This window comes from Fusarium musae, chromosome 6, assembly GCF_019915245.1.
Source record: "Fusarium musae strain F31 chromosome 6, whole genome shotgun sequence".
NCBI lineage: Eukaryota > Fungi > Ascomycota > Sordariomycetes > Hypocreales > Nectriaceae > Fusarium > Fusarium musae.
Window position 1 is genome coordinate 2383467 of NC_058392.1, and position 13109 is coordinate 2396575.

Consider the following 13109-nt stretch of genomic DNA (forward strand, 5'->3'; position numbering starts at 1 on the left):
AAAGGTTGGATTGTCCATTGACATAGTTGGTGATATCTGCCCTGTTGGGCACGTCATAGTGGTCTCAGGTCAAGGGATTAGAAAAAAGTGTGATTGATGCCAGGTGTAATATAGTACCGTGAGTACAGAGGTGTTTCTTGATAATAGTGAGGTGCTGCTACATTGATATTGCAAGTCTAGAAGCGTATGTGTCTCTCGATGTGTTAAGATTCGGGGTACAATATGACCCCAGTAGCGAGCGACGAGATCATGAAGCAGCTACGAGGAGGTCGATGTTCAAGATGATGGATGGATGGATGGATGGATGGGCTTCGGAGTAGTACAATGCTCTCTTGTCGCATGCTGAATTGACCCTTATGTACATTTCATCGTCGTGATGGCCGAGCTCGAGGTCCCTCCCTATAACTTGTCTTTCTTTTCGCAAATATTGATCAAACGATACTCGTGATTCTATTGATCAGCCTTGACCAAGCCAGTGACGGTCTCTTCAATCTCCTTGTCGGAGAGACCCTCGAGGATCTGTGACTTCTCGACACCCCGGTCTGTTTTGATCATGTCAGTACTGCCGTGATCTCGATGATATATATCGCTCTAGTATTCCCGGGGGCTTCCAGCGATGTAGAATACGAACCGTATCGGGCAAAGACCTTGGGCTGGGTGCCAGCGGCCTCTCGGATCAGGATGGGAATGTTGGGGTTGTTGCGCTTCATGGTAGGGTACGATCGGGTGATGAATGATCTATATCGGCGCAGGAAACAATCAGCGCAATGGTTCCTCAAGCTCTGCTGTCCTTGTACAATGTCGTTCGATCGCTCGTGTCCTCCAATGCGCCCAATTGGACCAGTATCATGCCGATTGTTGTCGTTGGGGATTGCTATGTATAATATGGTTTCAGACGTACCGAAGAGCCGCGCTCTGCTCCGAAGTCTGGCAAAAGAGGAATCGCACCTCGCGGAGGGATTTGGTGAAAGCGTACTTTGCCGACATTATGAAGCGAATTGACGTGGTTTTGAGTCGTTCGTAAGGTAAAACAGACAGAAGCGACGGAGTCGGGTCGACCTTGAAGTGCTAAGTAATTGCTAGCTTGTGGTTGGCAAGGATCATTTGGTAGGTTCCTCAATGAGGCTTGAGTGGGAAACTGAAAGCCGGACGTATAATTTGCATAAAAGAACCAGTTGGTGTAATACTTTGGGTTTAGTGTGTGCGCATAATTCAGTTATGCACAGCCTCCGGTGCCGCTGACAGCTTTTCCTCCCTCCCCCACGTACAATGGCTAAAAATGGATCCATGAGGTGCGTATCCATAGTTCGTTCATGGCGAGAGTGAGAGTGGAGCCCCGGACGCACGATAACTCCGGTTTCCGGGCACGGTGCAGTGATGGATTTAGTGGATGGTGCGCTAAATCCACAGCACCACAGCAGTAGAGTTGAGTGCAGGTGCCCCAACGTCCCAAAGCTTAGGTTCTTTCGCCGACGTTGAACCTCATCTTTTTGACCACAACCTCTCTTCTGTTGAACCAATCTCCCCTCCACCAAGAGATCAACGTGTAAGTTGCTATTGACTGTCTGATCGTGGATTCAATTGTGTCATGTATACTTTTTCTATGTGGTCGCCGAAAGTCTCGATTTGCGCGCAAACAAACCATCTTGACTACCCAACTTTTTGATTCCTGATATTGCATTGGATCTCATATTAATATTGACCGATGTTGGTACTGACGATACTCGCATAGCGATCATGGCCTCCTCCGCAAACACCATCTTCCGCGCCTCGCGTCCCCTCTTCCGTCAGGCTACCCTCGCCGCGCCCGCTCGACAGGCTTTCCGTCAGCGAACATTCCGACAGAACTTCTACCAGGGCAGCGGCCGTCGATGGCAGAGCACTGACGGCGCTCAGCAGCAGCAGCAGCAGCAGAGCTGGTTTAAGCGCATGATGGAGAGCGAGGTTGGCTTCAAGACTGTGCATTTCTGGTAAGGACAAGTCTAGAACAAGCCATGGTTGACACAGATTGCTAATATGCGTGGTTGTAGGGCTCCTGTCATGAAGGTTCGTTGACTACATCATCCCGCGATATCTACACTACGGATGCAAATACTCTGGAAAGCCCGATATAATCGCAATTACTGACCTTGTTCGCCACCTACAGTGGGCTCTTGTCCTTGCCGGTATCTCCGACTTCGCTCGTCCCGCCGAGAAGCTCTCTTTCACTCAGAACCTCGCTCTGACCTGCACCGGTATCATTTGGACTCGATGGTGCCTCATCATCAAACCCAAGAACTACCTGTACGCTCAAAGCCCACCAAATAATACACACTCAAGCTAACAGCTATCTCTTAGTCTCGCCGCTGTCAACTTCTTCCTCGGAATGGTCGGCCTCGTCCAGATCACCCGAATCCTCAGCTACGAGTCCGCAAAGAAGAAGAGCCTGGAGGGTGTCGTTGAGGACATCAAGGCCGACGCCAAGGAGACCGTCCAGGAGGCCAAGCCTTAAATGCAATCAGGCATGGGCGAGTTAGACAATTGTCGAAAGGGGTGGCCTTTACTCCGACATATCTCACGATTTGTAGTGCCACAGTCGATTACTCCTTACATAGGGGCTGCTTTCGAAAGGCGTGGGTCGCAAATGGACGCATTTATTGCTTGAAAAAGGAGGGTATTGCAAAGCCATTTCAGAGTCAGGGGAGCTCAGGAATAGCTTGCCACTTTTTTACATGCTAAATTACCACACATATAGTCAGCATGTAAAATTGAGGAAGGGTTGGGTTCAACAAACAAACACGTACAAGACATGGCTTGCATATCTTAATTTGAGTGAAATATCAAACCACACAGTGGTTATCTACCTAGGTAGGTAGGTATATCATACCAGCTATGCAACAGCCAGTGACCTTCATTGTCATTATAATTCAAATCCACTATAGGTAGATATCTCTCTAGATTGTTCTTTAGGTATCATTCATGATGGCATTTACAACACCAGCAACTTCTTATACACCACCTATGAACGCCCTGCCACAAATATTTCCCCTCATCATAGATAGCCTCGGCCATCCATCCAATCATTAGCTGGCCGCTGGGCCATGGAGCGTCAAGTGAGGAAGCAGACCAGTGCCGATATGTACATGTACAGACTCAAAGAAAAGATAAGCCTTATCCCTTTCTTCTAAACAGCCCATCAATTTGGTTGTTCATCTCATGATCTCAAGTCATTCATATTTCAAGACCTTATGCCCACGCCGGGTGGATACTGAGTCTCCAGAGATGCTTGCTCATCATCGTAACCATTATCAATCATTCGCTTCCGCTCATTTCTCCGTGTGTCCGTCGTTCAAAAGCATCTCCAAAACGATCTGCCGACCTGGGAGCTCCGGATGGGCCATGGCAATCTTGACGGTGCCCTTTGACCCTTCGCTACCCGCGCTTGTCGACTGCATATATCCGTTACTGTGTGACTGCGGATTCAACGTGCTTCGGCCAGTCGGCCCACGGACGCCGAGATCGAGCACGCGCACGTCTCGACCGGCGATGATTTGGCGCAATCGTCCGTTCTCCGCGTTGCGCACCTCAACATAGTCCTCGTTAAAGAGGAGCAGATACTGTCCATACATGGTCGCACCACGGGCCTTCTTCTGTTTGCCCGTGTACTCCATGATCAGCGTGCGGCTGACATCGCCGTGTTTGTCCACGTATACAGCGCAGTCCTCATATGTCACGATGAATTCGTTCTCGTTCAGCCTGAACATGCCGAGCGGCTTCTGATCTCGGATGCGGCTGGCAATGTTGGCAATTGCAGGCGCCTTAAGGTCGGGAATAGACATAGGCTGCTTCTTATCCAGGGTGAGCATCTCGACTCCCTTCGCTGTCGCAACTGCAATATATGTTTGGAACAGACTAAGGGAATAGCACTCAGTTGGGAAGAAGAATTCGTCAAAGTCGCGGAATGTCTCCGCGCATCCACCGCCACCGGTCTTTCGTCCGCCAAAGAGCCGAGACTTCTTCTCGGTAGACTTCTGGAAGATAGGCTCGAGAACCTTGAATGATGTATGCAGGCCTTCTTTTCTTTTGTAGAACAGGAGCATTCTGTCCTTCATCTTAGCTGTCGCAAAGTAGGTGACATCCTTGGCAAGTCTCTGTGGTGCCCGTCGAGGGCTATCATTTACAGGGGCCGAGAAGTCAGACACTGGGGCGACCACATCTAGAGGATATGAAATGAGGTTCTTGTCGGCAATAAGCACGCAGACAGAAAATTCTTCAAGGACAGCAATTTGAGTGACACGAGTTGCTGGGACCGTCTGCAGTGGAATTGTTAGCTATAGTAGATTGAAGAAAAGGGGGCCACATACCCTCTGCCATCCACGAGGATTTGATGGCTCCGAGATATAAACTCCGTAATCAGTTCCGATCGCGATAACAGACTTGCCAAAGGCAGTGAAGCTGGTAGCGCAGTTAACTTGAGCACGGCATACAGGGGCGACGCCCTGGGCTGGTCCTAGCACGCTCTCCAACTCGTGAATTGCCCGGTCAAGAGGAGTGCCCTTGACTGCAACACTGGAGAACCTTGCGTACATGGAGGCGGTGTCGTAGTGGAAAGCTGCATCCGCGAGAACCCGCAGCCTGAATGGCTCAGCATTTTGAGAGAAGAGTGCCTTGGCATGCCTTGTCTTGGTTTCGATAATCATGTTGCACCAGTCGGCACGATCCTTGGCTGACGATGCATACAGAGTATAAACCTCGTGACCCAGATGCTTGACCTTGAACGGATACAGGATCTTTCCTTCAGTGTCGTTCGAGCCGGTCGGTGTACCAGAGGCCATAGACGAGTTTGTCGCTGCGTGCTCCAGACCAGGTCTACTAGTGTTACTGCTGACCTTGTTAAGTTGAGTGCTGGAGGCGGCCGCCGCCGTAGTTCTTCCCAATGGAGCAGTGATGCCCTTTTGCTTCTGAACCGGTTCGTCGTTGATGCTCTCAGGAAACAGGAGAGGCATGGGGATGGGCTGCGCCTGGTTAGATTCGGTATCATAGTCTGTGCACTAGACCTTCACGTACCTCCTTGGAAACATCATACTTCTTGTCCTTGCCCTCCTTGGGAGTCACCGTCTTGGCCAGGATCATGTAATGGTCGAATAGCAAAGCATGTGTGTCAACCCATCTAACTCCCTTGGATCCCATTCTTTGTAGGTCACCTTGGAAGATCAACTCACGGCCAAGGTGGTCGAGATTCAAAACAGAATGGAAACCTGGCCGCAGCACGAGCATTCTGTTCAGTTCCATCATTTCGACTCTCTTGTTTTGTTCTTCGACCTTGAGATCGGACTCGAGAGTGACTTGCCGGATTTCCGCGATGGCCTTGGCTAAGTTCGTCTTTTCCTCGCTGTCGGTTGGCATCTTTTTCTCGACGCTGTCGAGTAGAAGGGAGTAACGCTGAAGGCGCTGAATAGGCGCGATCAAGTAATGTGTCCAATCTTGCTTCGAAGACACCTTTTGCTTCTGCATGTCGTCCAAGAATCGTTTGAAGAGAATATTGCGATCGGCCTCCCTTCGAACCTGATAGACTGCGTTGGGGTAAGCCGAAGCATACTCGATATAGACTGATTTGGCCTTGCGAATCCATTCTCGGAACAGATCGCTGAAGCCGATGATCCAAGGACCCTGCTCTTGTTGCCGATACTTGAGCTGCGACAAAAGATGGTCCTTGTTGATTGCCTGGACCTGGTCAAGCTTTCCAAACACCGTATGTAAAAACTTGTCTCGCTTCTCGGGCTTCAGGACAGGGGGTTGCATGGCCCGAAGCTGATCCCTGTAATACCTGCGGAAGATATCCAATTGCTTGATATAGTTTTCCTCGCCAGTAACAATTTCGTGTAAAATGTTCTGACGCTCGACCTCCTTCTTGGGCTTTGATTCCCAGTCGGCCTTTGTAAGACCATAAAAGACGTGCCACTCGTCTGCAGGTTGAGAGTCCTGGGCGAGCTCCTCCAAGTCAACCTTCTTGATGGTACGCGTGCAGTGATGAGAGTAGCACCGACCACCAATCTCTTCGTCGTGGACCTTGGGAGCATAGCAACCAGAGCCGGTCAGTTGCCACAAAACTCCAGAGATGCGGCCGTTTCCAAATTTGACCCATTCTTCATCAGGCACAAGCACACCTCGTTCCAGCATCAGTGATACTACATGTGTGCTAAGAACTTCGGCATCCGCCACATTCATCATGGGAATCTTGCCAGTGAAGAGGTTGATCAAAGCCTCCTCGATCGTCTTGGTCCTTAGATCCATCTCACCTTCTCCCATCTCACGAATCCAATTTTCAAGACCGCTGAGCGCCCATGGCTCAGTGCATCTGCGGAAATCAGAGGCATAAAGCTTGGAAGGGATGAACTTCTTCTTTCGGCCGCTTGGTAGTGTGATTCCATCAAAGGCCGCTATCGAGCCAGCAGGAGTCTCGTATTCCGGGAAAGATTGGTTCGATGGCACTTGCTGATGGCCGTGCCTGGCGAGCTTCCTCCTTTCTTCGGCAGCATCAGTCCTGGATCGAGCAGGTGTTTGCACCTGAGGAGTATGGCTATGACCAGCCAAAGAGATGGATCGTTCGGGTTGCAGGTTGTAAGCTTGATTGCCCGTATAGTAAGCTTCAGGGTTATCCGGCGCACCAAATCGCGAATCGGTACTACGTGAGTATGCGTGTTGGTATTGCTGTCGGTTGTTGGTCTGAACCGAGAGCATCGAGCTGCTATCGGATCCTGGCCCCGGGATAGCTGGGAGGGGTCGGTTTGATAGTCCCGGGTGGTAGAACAGATCTTGCAGTTCATCCTTACTAGGAGACTCCGTTCCGCTCTGTCGAGACCGCAGTGATACTCGTTCGTCCTCCTCATCGAAGCTCAGCCGATGTTGTGTTGGGGGCTGCAAGCCTCCTGTACCGCCGTAGTCTATTTCTGCCGTCTTGAACGCAGGCACGCTTTCCCCTTGATCATATGCACGGGTGAAATAGCCTGGCGTGGGCAGGGGTCGACCAGTATCTTGGCCGGATGAGGCGGGTGGAGATCCAACATCCCCGCCGTATGTCAAAGTGCCACCAAATCCACCCCCTAGCATTCCTAAGTCTACACCAGCAAAATCACTGTCGCTGCTGTGGCCTTGCTCTTCAGGGTGAGTATGTAACGCCTTCGGTGGCAAAGAGTTGATAGGAGCCGGCTCTGGAGAGGGTTCTGGCATAGCAGGCATGTCCGTATATCCGAAGCCGGTACTGAAGCGCTGTTCGTCAAGCTCAGCTTGCCGCATGGCCATCAGACCAGCCTCACCATATGCGTCATCATCTTCCTCAGGCTCATAAGCTGTCTGACCAGTTCGCGTGGATGTCGTTCGGCTAGCATTGTTAGGAATCGTAGTGGCACCTGAGTCAAAACGTTGCAATCGCTGGCCATGAAGATCGTCATCATAATGACCATTCTCAGGCTCAGGAAGCGGACGGTAGCCTTGTCCAGAACCGCCCAATTCTAGCTCCAACTCTTGCATAAGGTTGTCACTCGTAATGCGTTCATGTCCGGCACTCCAGGTGAGCTCATCGTCGACAGGACGACTTGGCAAGGGTGCATTCGTCGGGTGCCGTTGCAGTCCGGGTGATGTTGATCCAGGGTTCGCAGGTGATCCCATAGGCGAGGCTTGTGAGTTTGAACGAGACCCTCTATTATATAGTGAATTATGCTCATTCGGGGAGTAATATGGCCCGACTGGCATTTGCGTCGCGGTAGGATATGGAGGCTGCGAAGCGCTTGAAAAAGATCCTCCCCCATTAGACAATTGGCCTGGGTATTGGCTATAAGACTGGTCATATGCCGAGGTCTGTGCTACGCCTGGCGATGCATTGAGTGAGGGGCTCCGTAACGGCTGCTCAAACCCGGACGATAAAGCAGGAGAAGCCACCGATTGGGGATAACTTCCTGTAGAGTGATTGAAGCCAGGGGATGTTTGCGCCCCATATGACTGGCCATATGTATTGTATCCTTGGTAAGAAGCTTGTCGTTGTGGGACATTGGTGCTTGCATAAGCAGAAGGGTCGTAAGCCTGCGGTGTGTAGGAGCTGGCATTCGAAGCATAGCGCGAGGGGGGCTGAGGCTGGGGCTGGTTGCGGAATGGTAGAGCATTGGTGGATGTCGACCGCGAGAAGCCTGAAGTTTGCGCAAAACTTTGAGGATTGTATGAGTATGTCGGCGTGGGGGGTACATCTTGGTACTGGTGCTGGTAGCCCGACAGCGCGTTGTTCGTGGAACCGTAGCCTGGCCGGGCCGCCGCATTGTTATTCATGAAGAGCTCATCCTCTCCTGAGCCACCAAAGGCAGGAGATCGGTTGGCGGGTGGTTGAATATAAGCAGCGTCGTCTCCACCGTTGAAGCTAGCTCGGCGTCCAATATCGTCGTAGGATGAGTGCGGCTGTTGTTGTTGTTGTTGTTGCTGCTGTTGCTGCTGCTGCTGTTGCTGGTACTCTTGGCCGCGGCCGGCGACCGGATACTGCACAGGTGGCACATGGCCATATCTTCGCTGGTCGTCGCCGCGAAAAGACATGGCGGCAGGTGACTGTAGATGGAAGTAGTTGTGACGAGGGAATCGGGAAAGGTCGTGAGAATAAATGTGAGTGCCGCTTGGGCTTGGCGGTTCGGGCGTCTACCTCGTATAGGACGGCGAGGGTTGGTGGGCGTGAGCGGGTCGCATTGAGGGGTCAAGGACGTCGACGATGGATATAATAATGAATTGCGGGTGCTGAAGATGACCGCCGTCGCCAACAGAGTAAGACGTAAGGAAAAGAGTGACGGATTTGTTGTGCGCAAAAACAAATCGAGGCGGTCGGGTCGGCTCTGCTCTCGAGTAGAATGAGCTCAGCGGAGAAAATGGATCTTGGGTCGGAGATGGATGTGGATGGGACGGACTGGACGACTGGATATGTGTGATGGGCGGACTCGAGAGCGGCGGGCGCGGAATTGGGATTGGATTGTCTGAGCGAGACGGGGAGAGAGGGAGAAGCGAAACTAGAGCGAAAGCCCCTCTTACTCAGACAGTGAGTGACAGACAGGACAGGACAGGACTGAACCGACAGTGTAATCTGGTCTAGGCAAACAGGGTCCTGAGTCCTCCTCCTCCACTTGAAGTATCTGTCTGTTTGTCGGGTCCTAATAAATTTGGGCCTGCGCTAGCTTGGTACTCTAGCTAATAACCTAGGTAGGTAGAGAGAGAACAGTATGTAACTAGAGCCTTTCCGTCCTGCGGTGTGAGACGGACGACTGGCGACTGGAGACTGTAGGTAGCCTAGAGGCGACGAGAAGAAGGATAACAAAACAGTCTCGCCCTCAGCTGTCAGAATCTGGTTGGTGCAAAGGCAGGGTTTAGCGAGTGACAAGGAAAAGAATAAGATAACGTGATTAAAAACCCAAGAGAAGGAGACTGTATCCGACGGAGGAGAACAGAGTAGAGAGCAGAGACGGAGTATGCAGGCAGGTACGTGAGATTGGAATAACCTAAACTACCTAAACTACCTAAACTAATGAGACGTCACTGATGAAGATCAATCAGGCTCCGAAGCTTCCCCCATGTCATTACTATCCAACCATCCAACACACCCCAACCATTCATGGACTATCCTCGGGAACGCCTTGAGGTGATGTTACAGTACAAGCCACAATCAATGATACAAAAAGTTAATCTACGTATAGTCTTAACGGCCCAAGAAGCCGGCTTTGCCTTGTGATACTGGATCGCAAACAGGTATTCAGTGCCTGCCCTGGGTACAAACAAACACACACTCCACATCATCAGTGTTTAATTATCGCCTGGGGAACCCTGGGGATCTTTTGAATTCGGTCTTTGGCCATTGAAAGTACCTTGTTGTTCGAATTTACCCATGAGACTTGATGGTGCGACCACATCATATGTAGATGGATGGTCTAGGTCACAGGCTCGTGCTCCGGGTCATGACCTGTGGTTTTTGGCGTCAGTGGCCGAAAATGTTTTACATCCCTGATAATTACTGATGAGTACGGATTAAAAGGTAATCACAAACAATCTTCTTGTTTGATCGCGGCGGTGCACAACACAACATTTCAAGAGCCATGATTGTATCGCGTTCTATGTGGGGGTTCACTTAGTTATTACTGGGCGGCCTCGCTGTCAGATTAGCGGGATCCAACTTAGTACTTCAACCGTACGTCACGGATGGCGCAATAATAGGTACCTACAGTCCGCAGGGGTTACAAATGTGCATTTCCGCGATTTAAATAGGTATTTTTGCCACAACGGAATTAAAGAAGACCAATAAGAGGTAATTATTCTTATATATAGATAGAGATAATACTGGAGTAATTAGTATAGATTGGTTACTGAGAATGACTAATCTAAGTACCTGTAATAACATTTGTAACCCCTGCGGACTGTACCTAGGTAGGTAAGGATATTGTCTCCCGGACTCTTGGTATTTTGTTTGACAAGCAGCAACTTCCACCTCGGTACGGGAATGCCATTGGTCAAGGAATGCGTATCTCAATTTTGGGTCTGATATTCGACATTCAATACGGTCAGTTGTGAAGCAGCCTACCTTATTATGTACTAACTCCTTTGTTTGTACTCGCCCAAGGCCGTTGGAACTGAATCTTTGTATGAATTATGCTTTGTCTATTGTTAAGTTTGATCTACCTGAGAGTCTCTAATAAAAACAGCAACGGCTGGTGAACCCTTGACTTAATCTAGGTAGTAAACACATGTGAATGGCTCTACCCCGTGGTTAGTAGGGAAACCCCCCCACCAATCGCAATAATCCAAGACATTGCTCCCATCAACAAAACGATAGGGCTGACTCACGGTGACATTCCTATGATGAATGTCCTACTCATCTGACTGCATGTGCTAGGTTTCGGCATGTCGACTCGACGTGTTACGGCCAGACCGAACGAAGCATGCCAGCCGCCTAAAGCCACAGCCCTACAGCCTCCAATATCGCATTTTGTGTATTTTACTATTTCATGTGTACGGAGTAAGGACCCTGAAAATTGGGCTGCTAATGAACTACCTACCGACTTCGGAAATATACATAGATAATCACCCCCAACCGAGCCAACTTCATCTCGTTCAATCCGCAGCACCCATGCTGAGTCTGCTTGGCATTCACTAACACGTCTTCTCTCCACTTATAGACAGCGTTTTTGTTCAGGAAAACAGCCATGGCCAACAGTAATTGGGCACATCGTAAGACCAGTTAGAATCACCGAGTCTGCAGGCTGACTTGCCTAACACTTTACGCATGCCTATGAGCAAGCCAAGCCAAGCCGTGAACGTGGTAACACAACTAACTGTCAGGTCATGGGAGTTTGAAGTTGCTGGGCCGGGCTGACTCCATCTCAATGGTAACATGTGTTGTCGTATAGCCCGAAAGGACCGATAACAAGATACTGCTGCGTTATTCTGCGCAGGAAACCATCAATTTTGTCCTTTTATACCATGGTCCTTGCTCAGCCAACTTCAATCCAGATAGAATTACGCCCAGGAGACGGGCTTCGGCATCTGCCCCACTATTTACGGACCTTGTTTTACTGCTACAATGAGGCTGTTGAATAGATTTTCAAGATATCTTCGAAACTTGAATCTGAGAAAGTGCTGTGAGCACACGTAATGATAATCTCTGACTTCCGTCCAAAAACTGGCAGAAAGTGTTTCGAAATGTGCGGGTCTGGCCTCTGAATAGTGGGGGTTTAGAGGAAGCGTGGGGTTTCACCTCTGACCTCTCGCCTCTGAATCAACGGAATCAACCTCACAATCTGATTCACTACAACTCTCCGAAACCTACTCCAAACTCATGAATCGTTACAATGACAGGTGACACTCACCGCAAGATCTGTCAGCCCCTCCACCCCGCCATTCGTGACAGTTTAGATCCCCAATATGTCGCCTATCATGAGGCGCATCTGCAGTACATCGAAAGAGACGAGATCAGTAGCTGGGACGGCTCAATACGTACCAAGAAACATTCTCTTCCTCCTGGAGGAACAAAACCTATTCCTGTAGGGAGCATTGACGACCATGACGTTGCTAGATTCCGAGTGAGAGTTTACACACCAACAGGCCAATGTGATGACCGAGGCTGGCCTGTCCTCGTCTGGTTTCACGGTGGTGGCTGGGCTGTTGGAGGACTCAACAATGGTACCGATCTTTGCTGTTGGTCTTGTGAGAGTATGTGCTTCTCCTGATTGTGTCTTATCGTATGATGCTTACACAAAGTTCAGGAGCGCGGTGTGTAGTCGTCAGTGTAGACTATGGGCTGGCTCCTGAAAACCCATTCCCTGCTGCTGTCGAGGATGCGATTGACGCCGTGAGATGGGTCGCATCTCGCCCAGCTGAGTTACAAAGGATAGACACCTCCCGTATTTCCATCAGCGGAACTTCAGCTGGCGCTAATCTGGCGATTGTCGCTTCATTATCTGCATCGAACCCAGAAGTCCCTTTACCGACAGCTCAGCCTTCACTCCCAAACACTATTACGCATCCTCCTATATCATTGGTCTTATTCATACCCGTTGTGGACAATACTGCCACAGCTGAAGGGGTATGGAGGCCCAATGCCGAGACTGCACCTTGGCTTACGCCTGCACGAATGGAGTATTATCGTAAGCTTTACTTTACTCATGATGATCATCGCTCTCAATGGGACGCAAGCCCTAACCTCGCCCCCGAGTCTCTCTTGAGAAAGCTCCCAAAGACGTGGATTGCTGTTGCAGAGATGGATATTCTCGCACCGGAGGCACTAGCTTTTGGAGAGCAGTTAAGGGGGTTAGGAGTTGACGTGGAAACTTTGCTAGTGAAAGGCGGGACACATTCTATTCTTTCGCTTCATGGTGTGATTGATAGAGGGTATAGGATGATAGAAGATGCAGTCAAACACCTACAAGTGACTTTTGGCACGGGCTAAAATCCGAACGCAACTGGAGTTACTTCTTAAACTGCTCGGAGACACATAGGGACTACCCATAGGGTCCATACAATTCACCACCTAAAATACGTCCATTCGACGTTTATGCCGCCCTCTCAATGTCTGCAGGCTTCCCTACATATAACTTGGGGTTTGTTTCCAGCGCTTG

The 13109-nt window shown here is 50.1% G+C and overlaps 4 protein-coding genes across 4 annotated transcripts; 2 read left to right on the forward strand and 2 right to left on the reverse strand.

Annotated features, from left to right (window-relative positions):
- Positions 1-450: 450 nt before the first annotated feature.
- On the reverse strand, positions 451-710 carry J7337_008594 (uncharacterized protein; the record flags this gene model as incomplete). Its single annotated transcript, XM_044826210.1, has 2 exons — positions 451-542; positions 632-710. The coding sequence occupies 2 exons, from the start codon at positions 708-710 to the stop codon at positions 451-453; spliced, it is 171 nt and encodes a 56-aa protein (XP_044679127.1).
- Positions 711-1737: 1027 nt separating this feature from the next.
- On the forward strand, positions 1738-2491 carry J7337_008595 (uncharacterized protein; the record flags this gene model as incomplete). The annotated part of the gene is made up of 4 exons (XM_044826211.1): positions 1738-1970; positions 2031-2046; positions 2147-2283; positions 2338-2491. 4 exons carry the CDS (start codon positions 1738-1740, stop codon positions 2489-2491), a joined length of 540 nt encoding a protein of 179 aa, XP_044679128.1.
- An 814-nt stretch (positions 2492-3305) lies between these two features.
- On the reverse strand, positions 3306-8556 carry J7337_008596 (uncharacterized protein; the record flags this gene model as incomplete). Its single annotated transcript, XM_044826212.1, has 3 exons — positions 3306-4292; positions 4344-5000; positions 5047-8556. 3 exons carry the CDS (start codon positions 8554-8556, stop codon positions 3306-3308), a joined length of 5154 nt encoding a protein of 1717 aa, XP_044679129.1.
- A 3287-nt stretch (positions 8557-11843) lies between these two features.
- J7337_008597 (uncharacterized protein) lies at positions 11844-12940 on the forward strand (the record flags this gene model as incomplete). Its single annotated transcript, XM_044826213.1, has 2 exons — positions 11844-12204; positions 12258-12940. 2 exons carry the CDS (start codon positions 11844-11846, stop codon positions 12938-12940), a joined length of 1044 nt encoding a protein of 347 aa, XP_044679130.1.
- Positions 12941-13109: the final 169 nt, after the last annotated feature.